Source organism: Fragaria vesca, linkage group LG7, assembly GCF_000184155.1.
Source record: "Fragaria vesca subsp. vesca linkage group LG7, FraVesHawaii_1.0, whole genome shotgun sequence".
Lineage (NCBI taxonomy): Eukaryota > Viridiplantae > Streptophyta > Magnoliopsida > Rosales > Rosaceae > Fragaria > Fragaria vesca.
Window position 1 is genome coordinate 13862351 of NC_020497.1, and position 19915 is coordinate 13882265.

Genomic DNA, 19915 nt, shown 5'->3' on the forward strand with positions numbered 1-19915 from the left:
CTAGAAGAAAAGAAATACTTTCCTAGCAGAAAGGCAAAAAAAGTGGGAAAGTAGTTTATTCTAAACTCCAAATGAATCACCTTATTCTTTGCTTACATTTATTACTCATATCATAATACCTTATTTTATTATACTAAACACAAACTTTTTAACGACTTACAAATAACATCTCGTACGGGTAGTACGTTACCACCCATCGAAATGAAAATTTCTTATTAGACTTCATTGCCTTTTTTTTTGCCTTCTTAAACGAGGCCTTAGATTTGATTTGCTCCACATTTTAGGACAAAGCTTCTTAATAAATATCCAAAAAAAAAAAAAAAAAAAACAAACAAAACAAAAACAAAGGGAAAAAAGTTGGTCACTAAATAAATGGTAGCTCAGCAACATCATAAAACCCCCTACTCCTCCCCACAGTGAAGAACCGCCAGCAGAGAGAGACTACAAATTTACAAGACTCTCCTACACTACTACTCTCATTTTTCACTCTCTCGCTTTCTTCTCAAATTTAGGGTTTGTTTTCCGCCAAATTCCCGCCAAGACAACTCCGGCCACAATTTTCCGATGGGCAAAGACGACGAGGAGATGCGGGGCGAGATTGAGGAGCGGCTAGTCAACGAGGAGTACAAGATATGGAAGAAGAACACTCCCTTTCTCTACGATCTGGTCATCACTCACGCCCTCGAGTGGCCGTCGCTCACCGTCGAGTGGCTGCCGGACCGGGAGGAGCCGCCGGGGAAGGACTACTCGGTGCAGAAGATGATACTGGGGACGCACACGTCGGAGAATGAGCCCAATTATCTTATGCTCGCACAGGTCCAGCTGCCGTTGGAGGATGCTGAGAACGATGCGAGGAATTATGATGACGATCGCGCTGAGGCTGGAGGCTTCGGCTGCGCTAATGGCAAGGTATGGGCTTGGTTTTGCAGTTGGATGTTTGGTTGATTTTGGTGAAAGGATGGAGATTTGAGATTTAGGGGTTTTGGTGTGGTCGAAAGTTTTGAACTTTTGAGAAGGAAGCATCGGAATGTCTATAAAGTTGTGAAATTTGAACAATTTGAAAGAAATTAGGAAAATTTATGTTATTTGGGTAGTGTAGATTTGTTCTTAGCAGTTTAAATCTGGGATGAACTTTAGTTGAATTAAAGAGAAGCAGAAATGAAACTGAGGAGCTCTTTGATTTTTATTTTGTTTTATGATCGAAGTTGTTTGCATGAGGGATGTTTATAGGGTTTAAGGTAGAACAATACTAATAGCTGAGCTTATTGATCCCATATAGTATAAGAATGCTGATAGCTACGGTTGTAATCATCCAGGAATCATGTCCTCTTACATTCAAGCAGACTGAAATACATGATATCGAGTTTATATGTTTTGAGTGCTTGTTAACATTATTGTGACTTTAGTGTTAAAGTCTTATTTGTTGTGAAATTTCTTCAGGTGCAAATAATCCAGCAAATAAACCATGATGGAGAGGTTAATCGGGCTCGTTATATGCCTCAAAATCCATTTATTATTGCCACGAAGACTGTCAGTGCTGAAGTTTTCGTGTTTGATTATAGCAAACACCCATCTAAGCCTCCTTTAGATGGTGCCTGCAGTCCTGATTTGAGGCTCAGGGGTCACAGCACTGAAGGATATGGTTTATCATGGAGTAAGTTCAAGCAGGGTCATTTACTCAGTGGTTCTGATGATGCGCAAATATGTTTGTGGGATATCAATGCAAATTCTAAGAACAAAACCCTGGAGGCTACTCAGATATTTAAGGTACTTGTCCGCATGGGACATGTTGTGTTTCATGTTTTGATGATTGTGTAAAGGTGTTGCTTTTAATTTTGGGTAAAGAAGCATATCAACTGGACTGGAGAAAGGCTATTGTTAAACATGAACGCCTGCAGCATTTGGGTTTTGGATGCAATTTTGAAAGTTATTGTACTTGCATGCATATGCAGTTATGTGCATTCAACATGTCGATGTTTACCGTCGTTTGAACCCGTTTTTGAATTAGGTTCATGAAGGTGTTGTAGAAGATGTAGCATGGCATTTGAGGCATGAATATTTATTTGGTTCTGTTGGTGATGATCAATACCTTCTCATATGGGATCTCCGGACTCCATCAGTTAGCAAGCCTTCCCAGTCTGTAGTTGCTCATCAAAGTGAGGTTAGTGATGTGAATATCCTTCTCCCCCTCTCCCTCTCAGTTAGATGGATAGCGCTGCCATATATCAATGATGTTTATCCATTTATGTTTCAAAAGTCAATTGTGTAAATTCACTTTTTTCATGATTACTTATATATTAATAATGACATCTATATGTTTTAACTACTGTGGTTTTAGTGTTTTTAGCCACTCTTTCATCAACATAGAAGTGATTTAACCAGTGGAATTACATTGTAAACGTCATCTGTTAAATACACATATACCAGAATTGATTGGTTGTCATTGTCCCTGTAATACAATTTGTTTCTTTGTGAAAAAAAAGAATGAACTTCATATACAGACACAATGTTTTCTTTTTAGATTTCTGTTGTAATTCTTTGGATGAATGCACAGTTAGTACTTAGCTGTTGAAGTTTGTTTCATACAAATTAAATAGTCTGTCAAACCCATGGAAAAGTTGGGAAAACGTTTTCTGAAGACCTTATGGACCCTGGCAACCGTAGATGTTCATGAAGCTAGGATATATAATGCGACTACAGTCCCGCCCCCTAAGGGACTGTTTTTCAGGGACAAAAAGAGATGAATTGTCAGCCACTAGATTTGTGTGATAAGTCTGATAGGTAAGTCAGAACAGCTTAGAAAACCAAGTTCTTTGATCCATTGAAATATCCTGATCATTACACTCTGGAAATTTCTCTCTTATTCCATATTGTCTTTGTGCATTTTCCTATGTTCATTTAGTTTTCAGAGATTTTGTACCTCATCTTCTCTTTCTCTAACTTATGCTCTCCCACTCACTAGTTTGTACTTCTTGGTTGATCTCATTCAAGGCTTGTAGAGAATTAAATCCAAAGATTATAACAAATAAGAAATCTTTGTCTCCTGGGTTTGAGTCAAGGCTGAGGAACAATAAAAGGCAGATCCAAGATTGATCAACTTCTTCTATTCCGGGTTGAAAGTCCAAGATTGTGTCTTTCCCGTTCTCATGGTTAGAAAAACTGAAGATCCAAGATGTTTTTTTCTGTGATGCAAAGCATTGCCTAATTCTCTGAGATTTGACACTGCTCGTTATCAATGGATTTATCACTTCATTCAGGATAACAGAATTTCTAGTAGGTCCAAGATGATTCTTTTTTAATGCAAACCATTGCCTTTTTTTTCTAAGCTTTTGCACTACTCGTTCTAAATGGATTCATCACTTCATTTAGGACCACCGAACTTGTAACAGGAACAAGGGTGCAATAGATGGTTGAAGTAGATGTCTTTTAGGATGTATATTGGCTATGTATCATCTTGTTGGCAAATGCCACTCTTTTACTTCCATTGTGCGAAGAGCTAAGTGCTAACTAAGTTGAAGTAAAATAATATCCCTGAATGTTTCGGAAAATATACAAGTTTTTGCTTTTCCTTCTCAACTGATGAATTTAGGTTTTTTTTTTTTTTTTTACTATTCTACTAGGTCAACTGTTTGGCTTTCAATCCCTTTAATGAATGGGTGGTTGCAACTGGTTCCACGGACAAAACTGTCAAGCTGTTCGATTTACGCAAAATCAGTACTGCTCTCCACACCTTTGATTGCCATAAGTAAGTTTCTGTCCTTGGAGCTGATAGCTTCAGTTGATTACAGATTTGTTTGATAGAATGTGTCTGCAAAATGTTAATCTCAAATTCTGTTTTTGCAGGGAGGAGGTTTTCCAAGTCGGTTGGAATCCCAAAAATGAGACTATATTAGCTTCTTGTTGTCTTGGCAGGAGACTGATGGTGTGGGATCTTAGCAGGTACGCCCCTTAAACAACTGATTGCACCAATTCATTTTATTACATTGGGGAGAGGAGATATTGACATTATCATTTGCTGTTATAATGCCTGTTTTCGTTCAACAAAACGATTTCCTGTATTGATGCACGTATGTACAGTTGTGAATCTATTGTTAGTTGGTTGGCTGGGTGTCCCAGATGGAAGAACTAAGATTGGTCTGGACATCCAGATCAAGCGAACTCTCTTATAAGAGGGAGAAACGTTCACATAAGAAAAAGAAAATGATTGCGTATTATTGTGAATGTGGTTACAATACTTTGAGAAGAAGAAAGAAACTGTTAGCTTCAGTTGGGGTTTAAGGTACAGGGTCATTGATGAGGACATCATTGTCAAACCCTTTAGGATTGATGAGTGGAAGAAATGGAAAAGAGAGATCTAATTCACTGGATTAATTGGATTCAAATTTTCATAGCCAAGTTAGAGAACATCTAGGTCATCTCGGAGTTAAAGTTTCCTTTATTATGTCTGGCATGTCTCAGTTTCTGAAGTCTGAGAACTGAGTCGTAACTGATAGTTAATGGGAGTGTTAGTGGCTTAAGGAAAGCCATGGTGTGATGAATAAAATTATCGGAGTTTTTCTGAGTTTCCTGGGATAGAGTATTGATGTGAAGCCTAATTGGTTGTGAAGTGTTGGTGATTACTAATTTCTTGTTTCCTATCCCCTATCCTGTTGGTTCTGTCCTAAATTGCTCCTAATATTAGAGGTTGCTGATCCTGCTCCCTAAGGCTGTTGGTATACTGCACCACTTTTGAGAAAACCCAGGAACATGAAATGGATAGCAAAAGATAAAAAAGACAGGAATACAGAAAAGAAAATAATAAAGAAAAAAGAACAAAAAGAAAGAGTAGCGGCCTTAAAAAATATAGGCAATATCCTCTTTGTATTGAAGTGCATTATATATATTGGAGAGCACAGACAGCCATGCTTGTGGGTCCTTATGCTTCAGAAAGAACTAGAGAGCAGAGAACCTATCGCATTGATGATTAATCAAGGCGTAAACTTTTGTAGAAATATTGGCAGTTCGATATTGAGCAAATACGACATTATTGTAAGAATAAATTATGCAGTACTCAGTGTTTTCAATATCTATATACAGATGTCGATGACAAATTCATATACATCTTGCAAGAGAGTGAAAAGTAACGAGTATCCATCTACATACATACTATTGTCATACTAAGTAGTGTAATCTAAATTGTTTGAAATGCATGCTTAACATGAGCGACATATGTCCCACTTTTAGCTGTGTTCTTTTGGTGAATGACGATTAGATGAACTTGTTGAATATGCCAGGTTGTTATTTCCATATCACATTATAAGACCATTTTGAAACCAATAGTATTTGTATACTATAGGTGGCTGTTGATTTGAAGTCTAGTGCTAAGCTAGTAGCTTGTGTTTTGGTAATTCTCCCTCTTCTTTTCCACTACTTTTCTTTCAGCCAATGGGTTACATTACTATACAACATCAGCTGATATCCGATGCTTCTTGAATATTAGTTCAAAATCAAGTGACATTGGCAGTAGCATTGGGGATATTTGGTTAACCCCCAGCATCTGTAGTAGTTACTGAACATCAAAGAGATACGTCGACTGACATATCAGGATATTGACATTTGAAAACACTGGTATTCGTGCTCATTAAACAAAAGCCTAAGCCAAACCACTATAAGAAGACTGAGATAAACTTCCCATTCTTGTGCGTGTGTGAGATATCATGTACAAAGTTTTAGTTTCTCGTACTCGCATGTCCTAGTGATGATTTATCATTATATACACTTGCATGTCAACATATCTTCACCAAACTATTTTTGGTTCTATTACAGAATCGATGAGGAGCAAACACCAGAAGATGCAGAAGATGGACCACCAGAGTTGCTTTTTATTCATGGTGGTCACACCAGTAAAATATCTGACTTTTCTTGGAATCCATGTGAAGATTGGGTTATATCTAGTGTTGCTGAAGATAACATACTTCAGATCTGGCAGATGGCAGAAAATATATACCATGATGAAGATGATTTACCTGAAGAACCAGCAAAGCAGCCCTAGTGTAACCTCTCAATACTTAAGATAGCCGATGTGGTACAAGTTGATTAGAGAAGGGGTCATAGCCCTTTGTTTATCTGTTTTTCTTTAAACTTTATCACCTTCTCGGCATTCCCCCTTCGTTGCATGTGAGAATCTGTGTTTTTCTTTAACGTTAGATCAGTGTTGTATACATTGTATTGACCCATGCGTAAGTAATTGTATGCAGTACTTTGGCATGGAATTAAGTTTGGAAGAGACTGCTATTGTTTTGGCCATATTGTAGGTGTTTTGATGCCAATTACTGAAAGCAATACTAGACAAACAGCCTAACGGTCAATGAGCTGTGCTTGAATGTACTGTAGCTTATATTCATAGCCGAATGCAAGTGCAACATTTCACTTGCTTTATCAAATTGCACGTCGAATATACCCTACATTGTTGCAATTAACAGAGTTGTATTGGGGCCATATGATATGCAATATGCAACTCTTTGTATCTGGCGTTTGAGTCGTCTCCCCTCTTTCAATCTATTCGCAAACGACCCTGAGCAGAATATGCTTTTCAATCCAAAAATAGTTCAGTCACGTTCATTAGGATTCATCAGGTCCAGTTAGCTGTACACAGATTTCTGTACGTACCTATGCTGCCTTCTCAGCTTTGGCATTACTAGGGTTTAGGCCAAAAGAAGAAACAGAGGAAGGACATAGATAGTTTCATCATCCACAACACAAGTAGAGACTCTGTAGGTCATCAATGGCTTATAAATACCATGCTACCAAATTAGTTATTGCCCACACAAACAAAACCATAGTAGCCACTCTTAACTAGTCATCACATATGACTATCACAACGAGGTCTGTTCAATCACTGATGATGACCACACTTGTTCTTGCATTGGCCACCTCCAAAACGGTCTTAGCAAGTGATCCGGATATCCTTTCAGACTATGTACTCCCACAAAACAGCACATCGGTTGATGCTAGTTTTTTTTACATTCACTGGATTCCGTGGGATATTTGATCAAGCACCCAAAACTGTTAAGACAACAAAAGCCAGCATGGTGGAGTTTCCTGCTCTCAATGGCCAAAGTGTGTCTTACGCAGTGCTTCAATTGCCTCCACAGACACTCCTCCCACCTCATACTCGCCCCGATGCCGCCGGACTTTTGTTCCTTTTGGATGGTTCCTTGGAAGTAGGCCTAATAGACACGAAAAATAATTTGTACACTAAAAAGCTTCAGGCCGGAGACATCTTTATATTTCCCAAGGGATTGATACATTATCAGTATAACACTGATTCTCAACTTCCAGCCACCGCCATTGCAGCATTTGGAAGTGCAAGCGCTAGAGCAGTTGCGGTGCCACCTTCTGTGTTTGCTTCGGGTATTGACGATGTCATCCTTGCCAAATCCTTCAAGACAGATATCGACACCATTAGGAAGATTAAGGCTGGCCTCACTACTAGCTAAGCTAGCTACCTGGGGAATGATTCAAGACTCCAACAACTAATTTCACGTTGTTTACTCTTGCATGCAAAGTTGGATTTGTTTAATAATGTTGTATACTTGATTGTCGTTTATTTTTTTGTTTCAATGTGTATGGATTTATGTTACTTTGTCTGAATCTGTTATTTCATATGATACTTAATATTCTTTGAAAAGGATTATACCTTGTATGATCAACCAAACAAAGCTGGGTGTTCTAAAATCTGGAACTCATTGCCTCTGGTTACTACTTACTAGTAAAGTTCTTAGATGCCACTGGAGTTTTCCAGAAAGAGATTGTTAGTAAAGATGGTCCCTAGTTCGAAGTCTTCCTCTAAGAATTGATTTTCATACCCTTCACACAGTTGAAAAATTCTACGAACTGTGTTCCAACCCCCTGTATCCGTTATCAAGTCCGGAACAAATTAAACCTCTGTGGGTCGTCGAATGAGAAGTTAAATGTCACAAGTCTGCCAACGTAAACGCTTCAGAAACACCTCTCTCTATCACCGATTCACCAGCGTAAACCCTTCAAAAGCACCTCTTTTGTTTTGCTTTATATATTCCGCTCCAGCAAGCTGATGATGAACGCGCTTGATGAGGAGAAGAAAGAAAATTCTCGTCCTTGCAACAACCTACATATCAGGGAATCCGGAGTTTGCATGAACCGTCATCCTTGCTTAGCGAAGATAGTTTGCATCAACCTACACTCATTGTCTCTGGTTACTAGCAAAGTTCTTAAATGCAAGTTCTTAGATGCAACCGAAATTTCCTAGAAAGAGATGAAATTATGATAATTATTTCGACTCTCAAGGGCATGAAGACATTGTTAGTAAAGATTTGGTCCATAATTCGAAGTCTTCTTCTAAGAATTGATTTTCATACTCTTCACACAGTTGAGAAATTCTACGCATCAAAAGTGAGTGCAATCTTCATATATTGTGTAAAAGGAAAGCGGAAGTTATTCTTACGGAAAGCGGCTAAAGCATCTTGAGCATTTATCATCTCTTGTGATGATTCTGCACAAAGCTGGAGCTACTCATAATTAAAAAAACAAATCCTTTACAAAACTATCATTGCAAAAATTGCATCCATAACTTCAACCATTCCATCCGAAATAGTGATATGCTGCCAATTCGTTCAAAATCACTTCCCCAACAAACATCCCATCTTTGCTTCTTTCTGAATCCATAACTACAACACCAATAAGAGTTCTGTGATCATATTCCAGCGGCAGGGATCTAGATATGAAAATCACATGTATCATTCTTGCATGGTTTATGAGAAAACATAGCTGACAAGTGACAAACCGCCAAAAACTGATATGTAAATAAGGAACAGAAAGACAATAGTCATCACAAAAACATCGAACCAACAATTTCTGATCCCCTAACTGTGTGACAGTGTGAGTCTTAACTGCTTTATTTTCCTTATTTAAGGGTTGGTACATTTGATTCTAGACCATCGACCAAATAAAAGAGAACATTTGATCCTAACCCCCCACCCCTAAAACTTTAGATTAGTCGTATCTCTGTTGTCAATTTTAGATCCATGCGACGATAAGAGAATCCACCTAAGTGATAAATGAGACCAAACGAAGCATTTCTATGACAGAGAAGTTAATAAGTTGCTTGGCTGCTCCCTACATAATTACCTCAACCCTTCAGTAGCCTTGTATGAAAAACCATGCAAAAACTTGAGGCCAAGTTGTTGGACATTTAAATCCAAGTTTTCAGGATCTTTACACCAGTCTAATCTACAACTTAACAAGGAAGCAAGTGTCCAACAGATCTGGTAATTGTGGTTATTAATCTCATGATATAGTTAATCAAGAGCTGTGGATCATGACAGTCAAGGTTTCTAATAGAATCATCATCCATATAATTGAGTCATACATTAAAAAAGCAGCTAGCATTTCATAGTTCAGAGGCTAGCGAATTTGGATTAATAGTTATATTAGAAAAATTATGGTTCTTGCCATCAAATTGAAGAACCAAAATCTAGAGGAAACGTAACTGCCCTTGTATAATTAAGAAGCACTAAGACACTAGAACTATAAATAGACACGAGAGAGTTCATTAGCAAAGGAATAAGAATGGTGCCCACCATCAGTACCCATCTTGGCTCCCTGAAGCCATGCGGGTACTTCTCCTGGCACCTAACCCTTAAAAAAGAAAAAGGAAACAGATTGTTAAGCATCAGGATGTAACAATTGTGATAATAACTTTTATCACGTACAGCTAACAAGCTCTATTATATATCTAAGAGTGAAAAAGAAGAACACCAGCCCTAAGAGTCACATAAAGCTAAAGAGGTGCCAAGAGATTTGACATAATAAGTAACTCTAACATCACCCAGTATGAGCTGACGTCAAAGATTCAAACTTTCATTGAACAAAGAAAAAACCGTAACACTCAATGGCAAATATTTATTTATAAACAAAGTGTAAGCAACCTAGAACATTGCCTGTGAGATGAAGGTCAGCGTATTCCACGGCCACAAGGCCTGGGGCTCTAAAAATGATTCTCCTGTAGTATTCTGTTTAGAACACTTTCCCCAGAATCCAAATCACCAACAACCTCAGTAAGGAAAAGATCCCAGGAATCACTGTCAACGTTGTCCACTTGACATTGCCATAGATACTAATCTAGCATAGCATAAGATCCCAGGAGTCACAGATCTCCTCAATCAACATAGCATAAGTAGACTTGTTTGGCAAACAGCTGTTTTCGAACATCTCGTCCAAAATCCTGATCCCCTCCTTTGCTTTTTCAATCTTACAAAATCCTTCAATCAATACATTATACATAAAAGAATTTGGAGCATATCATTTCTCCACCATTTCATCCCACAACCTCCCGGCCTCACACAACTTTGCCGCTTCACACATTCCCTAAATTAGCACGTTGTAAGTCATCAAATCCGGAGGTCACTCGTCTCAAACTGATCAAACAATTTCCTGGCCTTCCACAACTCTCCCTTCTTACAAAGCCAGTATATCAGTGTCCCCAAAACAGCATTATCCGGTGTGCGATTCTTCTTCAAAAGCCTCCTCCACAGCTTGCAAGCATCCTCCACCTTCCCTTCGCAACACAAAACATCAACCACCTTACAACAGAGCGCCAAGATCGGCACATGCCTCTTATCCACCATATTATTAAGCAAATTAACCGCTTCGCCCACCCCTCCCCTTACAGTAACCTTCAATCATAACCCCATAAGTAACCTCCTTTGCACCGACCCCATTATCCTCCATCTCATCCATAACCTTAACAGCCTCCATCTCATTCCTATCATCCTCCATTATGATTCATGACCCTTTACACAGAGTTACCAATTCAAAGTCTTCCTCTAAAAGTTATTTCCACAATACACTTCACAGAGTTGAAAAGATACTTATATCTTTAAATGATTTCACTTAAGGTACTGACTGGTAGAAATAGTAAAAAAATCCCTTAAATAAAACTTGAAATCTAAAGCTAAATAAAAACAGTAACATGACGGGCTAAATTTTGGCCCTCCACCAAGCAAGGGTTATATTATAGCCCTACTACTTGGATGAATAGTGATTTATGGAGATCACCTTAGGATGATAACTTTCACATCTTCACCCTTGCTGTTGCCAATGGCTGTAGAACCAAAATTTTGGGTACATGGCAATGTCTCACAAGCCTGAGAAACATTACATACTTTTGTTCAGATTCTGACTTCAGTGCTGTTGAAGATGCCTGCAAATTCATGTTTCGAGACTCTTCCATTGTTCGCAAACCTGAGAACCATCGCCAAAGTTAGCTTCAGATTCTGACTTATTAGGACTTCATCTTGGCTAGATGGAATTATTGTCATATACCAATTATAGACTTGATCACATGCTTTACAGCGAGTTAAAAGGCTGCTGAGGTTTCTTCAAAAAAAAAAAAAAAAGGGAGAAGAAGAAGGGCTGCTGAACAAGAGAACAGTCCTTTATTTAACGGTGAGAGCTTAAAGCATCATGAGCATTTATCATCTCTTGTGATGATTCTGCAAAAATCTACAGCGAATCACAGAATAAAGAAAAACAATCTTTCGGAAAATTAACTTAGCAAATTGCATCCACAAGTTTAACTATCTGGAATAGTAATATGCCGCCAATTGGTTAATCACTAACACGAAAAACATCCCATCTTCTTTCTGAATGTTTACATAACTACAACACCAATAAGAATCTACACTGTGACCTTATTCCAGCGCCAGAGATCCAGATATGAAAATTACATGTATCAGTCTTACATCATTTATGAGAAAACAAAGCTGCACAACCCACCAACACTTGATGTAAATAAGGATGAGAAAGTAATACTCATGATAGAAGATCGAACAAACAGTTTCTTGATCCCCTCTCTCCTAACTGTGTCAGTCTTAACTGCTTATTTTTCCTTATTGGGGGTTGGTACATTTGATCCTAGAACATCAACCAAATAAAAGAGAACATTTGATCCTAACCCCAGCCACCCCTAAAACTTTAGATTAGTCATATCTTTGTGTCAATTTTAGATAAGGCTATAACAAAATAGGAAGAAAGAGCCGTCTTCGATCCATGCAACGATAATAGAATCCACCTAAGTAATAACCAAGACCAAACAACATAGTTCTATGACAGAAAAGTTAAGAAGCTGCTTGGCTGCTCCCTACATCATTAACTCAACCCTTGCGTAGGCTTATATGAAAAACCATGCAAAAACTTGAGGCCAAGTTGTTGGGCATTCAAATCTATGTTTTCAAGATCTTTATACTATAGTCTAATCTAGAACTTAAAAAGGAAGTAAGTGTCCAACAGATCTGTTATTTGTGTTTACTAATTCATGATATAGTTAATCAAGAGCTGTGGATCATGACAGTCAAGGTAGCTAATAGAATCATCATCCATATTGATTCATACATTAAAAAGCAGCTAACTGAATTCCAACTTCTTCTTTACCTAGATAAACAAACCACAATGTGAGCACATACATGGCACACAGCCTCAAGGTTTCATAGTTCAGAGACTAGCGAATTTCGATGAACACATTACATAATACCCAAGAAATTGCTGGATAGTATAGGGATAAGAGTGGTACCCCTTCCAATATCCACCATCAGTGCCCATCTTGGGTCCCTGGAAGCCTAGATTTCAATTAGGTACTTTTCCTGCCACCTACCCCTTAAAAAAAAGAAAAGGAAACAGATTATTAAGCATCAGGAAGTAACAATTGTGATAATAACTTTTATCAAGTGTAGCTAACAAACTCTATTGTACATCTAAGAGTGAAAAAGAAGAACACCAGCCCTTACAGCCACATAAAGCTAAAGAGGTTAATAACAAACAAAGTGTAAACAAACATTTATTTCTTCCCAAAACGTAAGAGAGTGGAAAGAATAATGGAATACCAACCTGAGAAACATTGTGGGTGAGATGAAGGTCAGCTTATTCCACGGCCACAAGGCCTGGGGCTCTAAAAAGGATTCTCCTGTAGTATTCTGTTTAGAACACTTTCCCCAGAATCCAAATCACAAACAACCTTAGTAAGGAAAAGATCCCAGGAATCACTGTCAACGTGTCCACTTGACATTGCCATAGATATTAATCTATTAATTTCAGCTTCCTCTCCCGAGTCACAGAGCCCCTCCATTAACATAGCATAAGTAGACTTGTTTGGCAAACAGCCTTTTTCTAACATCTCATCCAAAATCCTAATCCCCTCAGTCGCTTTCTTAATCTTACAGAATCCTTTGATCAATACATTATACGTAAAAGAATTTGGAGTATATCCTTTCTCTACCATATCATCCCACAACCTCCCTGCCTCACACAACTCCCCCGCTTCACACATTCCTGAAATAAGAACGTTGTAAGTCATCACATCCGGAGGCTCACTCGTCTCAAACTGATCAAACAATTTCCTGGCTTCCCATACTTTCCCCTTCTTACAAAGCCAGTATATCAGTGTCCCCAACACAGCATTATCCGGCATGCAATTCTTCTTCAAAAGCCTCCTCCACAGCTCGCAAGCATTCTCCACCTTCCCTTGGCAACACAGAACATCAACCACCTTGCAACATAGCGCCGAGCATGGCACATATCTCTTATCCACCATATCATTAAGCAAATTAACCGCTTCGCCCCCCTTCCTCCCCTTACAATAACCTTCAATCATAACCCCATAAGTAACCTCATTCGCGCCGACTCCATTATCCTCCATCTCATCCATAACCTTAACAGCCTCCACCAGCTTCCCCTCCTTCACATATCCATCCATCAACACAGTATACGTGGTCGCATCAGGACACCACCCTCTGTCCAAAATCTCACCAAAAACTCTCTTGGCACCAACCATATCTCGCCGCGACACGTATCCCCCTAAAATGGTGGTGAAACTCACCACATTGGGCACAAATCCCATCGCAGGCATTTCGTCGAGCACCTGGCGTGCAGTCTCCAGATCATTTCTTTTGCACAATGCCTTGATGAGGATATTGCAACTAGACACATTCGGCGAAACTCCGAATCTCTCCTTAGAGCTTCGAAACACCGAATGGACTAAATCGCAGCTGCGATTCTGCACCAGAGCGTTGAGCAAGGCGTTCAAGGACCGGACGGATCGTTCGGCGCGGAATTTGGGGATGGAGAGGAAGGTCTTGAAGGCGAGGTTGGGGCGGGAAACGACGCCGTAGTGGCGGATGAGGGAGACGAAGAGGTCCTCGTGGCAGCGGAGGCGGGAGCGGAGGAGGTCGGAGAGGAGGGGGTCGATGAGGTGGAGGGCGCGGGAGCGGAGGAGGCGGAGGATGAGGGAGTGGTAGGTGTGGTAATTATGGCGGAAACCAGGGTGGTGTTGGGAGGCGTGGTGGAAGATTCGGAGGGCGAGGTCGAGGTTGGGTTCGCGGGTGATGAGGGAGATGAGGCGCTTTGGGTGGAGGTGGTGGGGCCAGTTTGGGATCGGAGGGGTGACGGTGTAGGAGGAGGAGGGGAGGAGGAGGAGATCAACGGCTGAGGAGGAGGAGGAGAAGGGGACGGCGGTGATTGAGACAGAGAAGGGTTTGGGGGAGAGGCTCCGGCGAAGCAGCAGCATGGTGTGGACTGTGGACTAGGTGTGTTTGGAACTTGGGAAGATTTGTATGCCAAAGGCCTTAACGGTCATGTGCAACAGAAATGTGAACGGTAACTTGGTGAGAAAGGTGGATTTTTTTTTTTTTTGTTAATGAAGTAATTGCATTAATAACATAAATAGATACCCGACACAACAATTGTCGTATAAGCATAGTGCACAAATGTAGAAAACAAAAGCGCATATCTAGTTGACCTATGCGCTGCCTAAATATATTTTCGTGAGTAAAGTATACAAATAACTGAAATGAAGAGATGAAAATCATGAAATTGAGACTTCATCTCTTCCGATTACATATGCTCCACAAATCAATCAAACTCCTCTTTAGTGAAACCAATAACTCAAGAAAGCCGAAGATAAGCAAGCTGAAATTGGTCGCTAAGATATATGCACTATCAAATTGTCATTTAGACCCAAAGCACGTTCTATTTATAGGTGTAACTCAGTGTTCCTTGCTTGCCGGAGTCGGATACGATTATACACCGCATAACAACAACAAGAAGGAAACAACATCTCGTTTCTTGAGTAACTTTTCTGAAACTCGTGTCTAAATCATGATTTTAGGTCTCCAAAATGTATTCCCATACAGTCAAAACCCAAATCCATTGTAGCTGTTAATCCTTTTAGAGATAATATCCATCTAGTACAATTTAATCTTCTTATTTGAATATAGAATCTTGAATTACTAAAAATTTGAGAAGTATGACGTCTTAGTTTTGTTGTAAAACCCTTGCATCTTCTAATCAATTTGATATACAACTCAAAAGGCTAGTATAGGATTGACAAATCATGGTACAAGCGAGTTATGTAAGGATGAGATTACAATATAAACAAGCGCGCGCACATACATACTGCCGAGATATGTATGAATATGTAGCCATGTGATTACAAAGGATCAAGATATTCCCTCTTGCCTTTTTAATTATAGGTAACTTCTCAACTGAGGAATCAAGACAACAAAGCAAACAAAATCAGATCAACATTTAGGAAAATTTGCGATGAAAGTGGCTCAAATGTTTAACTGCCTTTTTTTTTTTCAGAGGTATTTTAGTAATTAAAATCGTAATTTGTTTCATTTTTATTCAGACTCCATATGGTAAGTAAACAACTCAATGGAAATGAATATCCCCATATTGATTCCATTCTGTTTCCAAACCTCTCTCCCACTCATGAAGTCATAATCAATTTCATTCCAAGTAAGTAAACCTGCCATGATTCACATACATGAACTACTCAATCGTATATGGTCTGCTGAAACAAACGGATCTGTCATAAGATTCATTTATAGGCAGAGAGTTCATGCCTACATTCCCATTACATACTGGAGTAGTATGCTTTTAAAGGAAATGGCCTGCATGCAGGGATTAAGCTGCATTTCAATTATAGGATCATCAATAACCTGCTAAAACAACCTACAAGTTAAGCAGACATCAAATAAATTCTTTGGTAATTGTTATTGAAGGATCCGGCTCCTCTAAAGTGAGCAAGCCATAAAGTTAGTAAATTTCATAAAATCTCTAACCTCTATCTAATCTAATGGCTCAAAAATATCCACATGCATCAATTCATTACAAAAAAATGTTGAAAATTCTTTTCTATATTGACAATAACTCTAAATGCTTTATTTCTCTTTTTATTTTTATTTTTTTTATTTAACCTTCATCTTAATTTATTCTCTTCTGTAAACGTTTGCTTCAACTCCATGGATTTTTCAGCAAAGCAAAGTTGCAATGATTCATGGTGCATATGAATACATCGGTGCTTATAAGATTATTGCAATATTCATAAAACAATTGTGATTACCTTAACCGAATTATAAACCAAAAGCTTTGGAAAAAAATTGGGTAGATCGATCGCTGCCTACAGTTCAATTATATACAGAAAAACCAACTATATTGGAAAACCCATGGCCATCATCTCCAGAAATCAATATAGAATGCAAATTACGAAGGCTAGAGTTTAGAGACTACGGGAAGAGAAACCAGTGAAACCACTTTGGAATGAATGAAACTAAGGCTTTTCATTCTTTTCTATTCAAAGCTGATCATCAAGTTTATTTATCAATTCATAATTTCAGATATGAAGATTCGCTTGATCAAATATCGATGAAGATATATATCACGATATGCAACCTACTTTTTATTTGTTTTTTTTTCTGAGAAAAAACGAATTTTATAGAAATAAGTGAACAAATTTTCAAATAAATGATTTTATTTAACATAGATATATTTGAACCATTAGATTAGATGTAGGTAAGAGATTTTATGAAATTTACTAACTTCATGGCTTGCTCACTTTAGAGGAGCCGGATCCGTTATTGAATTGGCAGTTTATCTCCACATGAATAAATAATATAGTGCCTCCGGAACATTAGCTTAGGAGGTGGTGTATCCATTGCTCTACAATCGCAGGTGACCCATACCACGGTCTCAATATATCATCTGAACCAACTGGTGAGTGGTAAACACCATCTATGCTAATATTGAGTGCACCCTCCAGATGAGCTGACACTTCTGGTACAACCCCGTCACCCCAAACATCTGCTTGCCCGCAAACCTGAGAAAAATGGTAGTGCATTATGAGAATTCAGTCTGCAATCATGAAGACCAGCTTAAATGATATGAATAACAAGACTAGGGGATAATAACACAATAAGTTCCATAAGAATATCAACCAATTCCATTCTAAATGACATCAGTAAGTGCTTAAATTCTGAGACAAATGGGTTTTACCTGCTTGTACCCTTGCCCGACAAAGCGTGCACGCAAAGTGGGCGTTGTTGATGTTGAAATGCTCACATCATTTATCACAGCAACCTCTGATGAGGGTTCTAAACTCTCCATTGGAATTGCGGAATCAACACTCTCACTTGAGTTGCCAAATAAGCGAGCACCTTGGAGATACCTGTATTTTACAAATTTATGCCCATTTAGATCGGGGCAGTTTGCATTCATGCCACTGTTGAATTCCAGGTGAAAATATAAAAGTAAGCGCACTCATTTCCTTTGATGGTGTTTTAGAATTAGAATATCTGTGAGGTCTACCACAGTTAAGATCTTAAGACTGTTGCTTCTTGATTCTTATCAGTTGAAATAGGATACACACACATGTATGTATTATTATATGTATTTTGTTAGTGCCATGACATCCATAGCATAGTGTACGTACTGTCAAGCATATTTAGTTACCTCATCTAGCTTATATAATGCTGCAAAGATCTTCTGATGGAGCAGTAACAATGAATACACACTATTTACATTGTATACTACAGAAATAGATGATTAATACATCCAAAAGTAGAGATGGTTTCATATAGATATCCATTCATATAGGAACTGAAGAAAATCTAAGAGCAACAAGCAGGAACTATTTGAGTTTTACCTCCCAGCGATACATACATATCTCAGTTCAGGAGTGTAAACAGCTTTTGAGCATTTCTTTTCGACATAATACAGGAGTCCCCTTGTTTGATCAATGACCCCAGAGACACCTCTCGGAGGTGGTCTGCACAGAATATAGGTGATAATCATATGTCAGGAAGAAATTTGAATTAAGCTTTTGTCGATGGAAGCATATAAGATCATATAAAATGTATCAGTAAGCAAGAAGCCTGTCAGAGACACGGTGAGAGGATCCAGAATTCTTAGCAAGAATTTATCATGAGAAACATTAATAACCTACAGGTGGGGGGTTCCAAGAGTCAACAACAAGGAAATATCTGATATCCCATATTCTTCCATGTAGAGACGCGCAAGCCATCCTCCTGCTGAATGTCCAACTAGGGATAAAGGTCCACCTAAAATGGAAAAAAATAATAATAATAATAGAAGAAATTCAAGGGCTTTAGATCTCCGAGAAATGAAGCAAATAAAAGCATTATCTTTGATGGAGAATGCTAATATACAATGATATACGACAGCAGGGAAGGATAGATCACATGAACTACATGGTTGAAATGTAATGGTCTGTAGTTTGACATCACCACACTGACGATCATATTTTTAGAAAGAACAATAATTTCCCAAGGCTTTTTGGAATACATTATCTAATCCCATATATATTTTGACTCTTCCCTGTCTCCCCCAATCTCTCTTGCTCCCTTGGTCTCATCGAAAAGTCAAGGCTAGGGAAGGTCACTACTCAATGTTACATGCAGTACAGAATAACTAATAAAGAGACTTCAGAATATCAGCAATAAAGATGAATATGTAAATCAAATAACTCAAACTCAAGTAGTCAAGTATCACTCTTAAACTTACAAAAATTGCACAAGTTCAATCTGTGGATTAAATGATTAATTGGTCAACCAAAGCAGAGTTCAGTTTTCCACTAACAAGGTCTAATAATGATCACGTCTTTCTTAGAAATGGGCAAATTGCTGCTGAAGTGTATCTTTGTACTGCAAAATCTGGTAACACCTGCCTATTACTAAAGCTATAAGCCACAAACATACTAAACTAAGTCATCTTTAAAGCTGTACCTGGGAGTTCCTCAATTCTAATATCAAGCGAGATGGTGTTATCATGAACACTTAGAGGCCAAACACAATAAACTAGTTACCTTTTAGCATCTTATTCTAAGTAGTCTAGAAGAACATGGTTCACTCATTTCCAAATGATGGCAACTCAAGTCTATATTTCTAGAATCTGAAAATTAGTAATTGCCAATAAGCTACAGAGGGATATGGTTGAGAAACCTTGTGCTAGCTCCTTTGCCTCTTTTACAGCCTCATCCACCCTCTTCAAATACCTGCCAAATCATACTAAAGCTACAATTCAAGTCATCCTATAATAAAGTCATCAAAACACCAAGAGGGTACTCAATTAGAACACACCAATCCAGCACAGGTCGAGGACTGAGAGTTCCCCGCCAGTAATTCGGATCCACAAGACCGGCGGCATTCCTTAGCCAATCAATTCTTGCCACCTTTGCAGTTACTGTGGACACTCCATACCCTCTCAATGTCACCTCCAACTTCTGGTAGTCAGCTGAATTGTTCCCCAAACCCTGAAACCAAACACTCATTAGTACCTTAAGATATGTATCAAATGCCAAAAAAGCAAGTGAATACACTTGTTCTTAAGTTTTTAATAACAAGTAAGATGAGCAAATTGATAAACATTACTGGAAGAACAACAGCTGGTCTATACGATGATGGGTCTTGAGAAAATGCAGGAGAGGAGCAGGCCAAGGGTTTCAATGGTGACAGAAGCATAGCCATCACCATGCTTTATTAACACCATAAGAAACAGTGGGAAGTGAAGCCAATGGCTGGCTTTTGTAGTCACAAAAATGGGAGGG

At 38.6% G+C, this 19915-nt stretch overlaps 3 protein-coding genes and 1 pseudogene across 3 annotated transcripts; 2 read left to right on the forward strand and 2 right to left on the reverse strand.

Annotated features, from left to right (window-relative positions):
- Positions 1 to 478: 478 nt before the first annotated feature.
- On the forward strand, positions 479 to 6419 carry LOC101314506 (WD-40 repeat-containing protein MSI1-like). Its single transcript, XM_004307240.1, has 6 exons — positions 479 to 909; positions 1441 to 1767; positions 2009 to 2161; positions 3621 to 3745; positions 3844 to 3939; positions 5806 to 6419. Exons 1-6 carry the CDS (start codon positions 565 to 567, stop codon positions 6029 to 6031), a joined length of 1272 nt encoding a protein of 423 aa, XP_004307288.1. The 5' UTR covers positions 479 to 564; the 3' UTR covers positions 6032 to 6419.
- A 461-nt stretch (positions 6420 to 6880) lies between these two features.
- On the forward strand, positions 6881 to 7478 carry LOC101300578 (annotated as a pseudogene).
- Positions 7479 to 12964: 5486 nt separating this feature from the next.
- On the reverse strand, positions 12965 to 14485 carry LOC101300864 (pentatricopeptide repeat-containing protein At5g16420, mitochondrial-like; the record flags this gene model as incomplete). The annotated part of the gene is made up of 1 exon (XM_004308680.1): positions 12965 to 14485. A coding segment is annotated over one exon (1521 nt), but the record flags the coding sequence as incomplete, so codon positions are not given.
- Positions 14486 to 16822: 2337 nt separating this feature from the next.
- On the reverse strand, positions 16823 to 19864 carry LOC101314794. The gene is made up of 7 exons (XM_004307241.1): positions 19740 to 19864; positions 19449 to 19621; positions 19311 to 19363; positions 18296 to 18410; positions 17996 to 18118; positions 17347 to 17518; positions 16823 to 17170 (listed from the first exon to the last, which is right to left on the reverse strand). The coding sequence occupies exons 1-7, from the start codon at positions 19839 to 19841 to the stop codon at positions 16985 to 16987; spliced, it is 924 nt and encodes a 307-aa protein (XP_004307289.1). The 5' UTR covers positions 19842 to 19864; the 3' UTR covers positions 16823 to 16984.
- Positions 19865 to 19915: the final 51 nt, after the last annotated feature.

What these genes read in the sequence shown, in the direction of transcription:
- LOC101314506 (XM_004307240.1), top strand. Translation starts at nt 565, where the DNA reads ATGGGCAAAGACGACGAGGAGATGCGGGGCGAGATTGAGGAGCGGCTA. An exon ending in TAGTTGCTCATCAAAGTGAG is followed by an intron (nt 2,162 to 3,620) that starts GTTAGTGATGTG and finishes CTATTCTACTAG; the next exon opens with GTCAACTGTTTGGCTTTCAA. An exon ending in ATGGTGTGGGATCTTAGCAG is followed by an intron (nt 3,940 to 5,805) that starts GTACGCCCCTTA and finishes GTTCTATTACAG; the next exon opens with AATCGATGAGGAGCAAACAC.
- LOC101314794 (XM_004307241.1), bottom strand. Translation starts at nt 19,841, where the DNA reads ATGGTGATGGCTATGCTTCTGTCACCATTGAAACCCTTGGCCTGCTCC. An exon ending in ACTCTTGGAACCCCCCACCT is followed by an intron (nt 18,119 to 18,295) that starts GTAGGTTATTAA and finishes TATTCTGTGCAG; the next exon opens with ACCACCTCCGAGAGGTGTCT. An exon ending in TATGTATGTATCGCTGGGAG is followed by an intron (nt 17,519 to 17,995) that starts GTAAAACTCAAA and finishes TGTAAAATACAG; the next exon opens with GTATCTCCAAGGTGCTCGCT.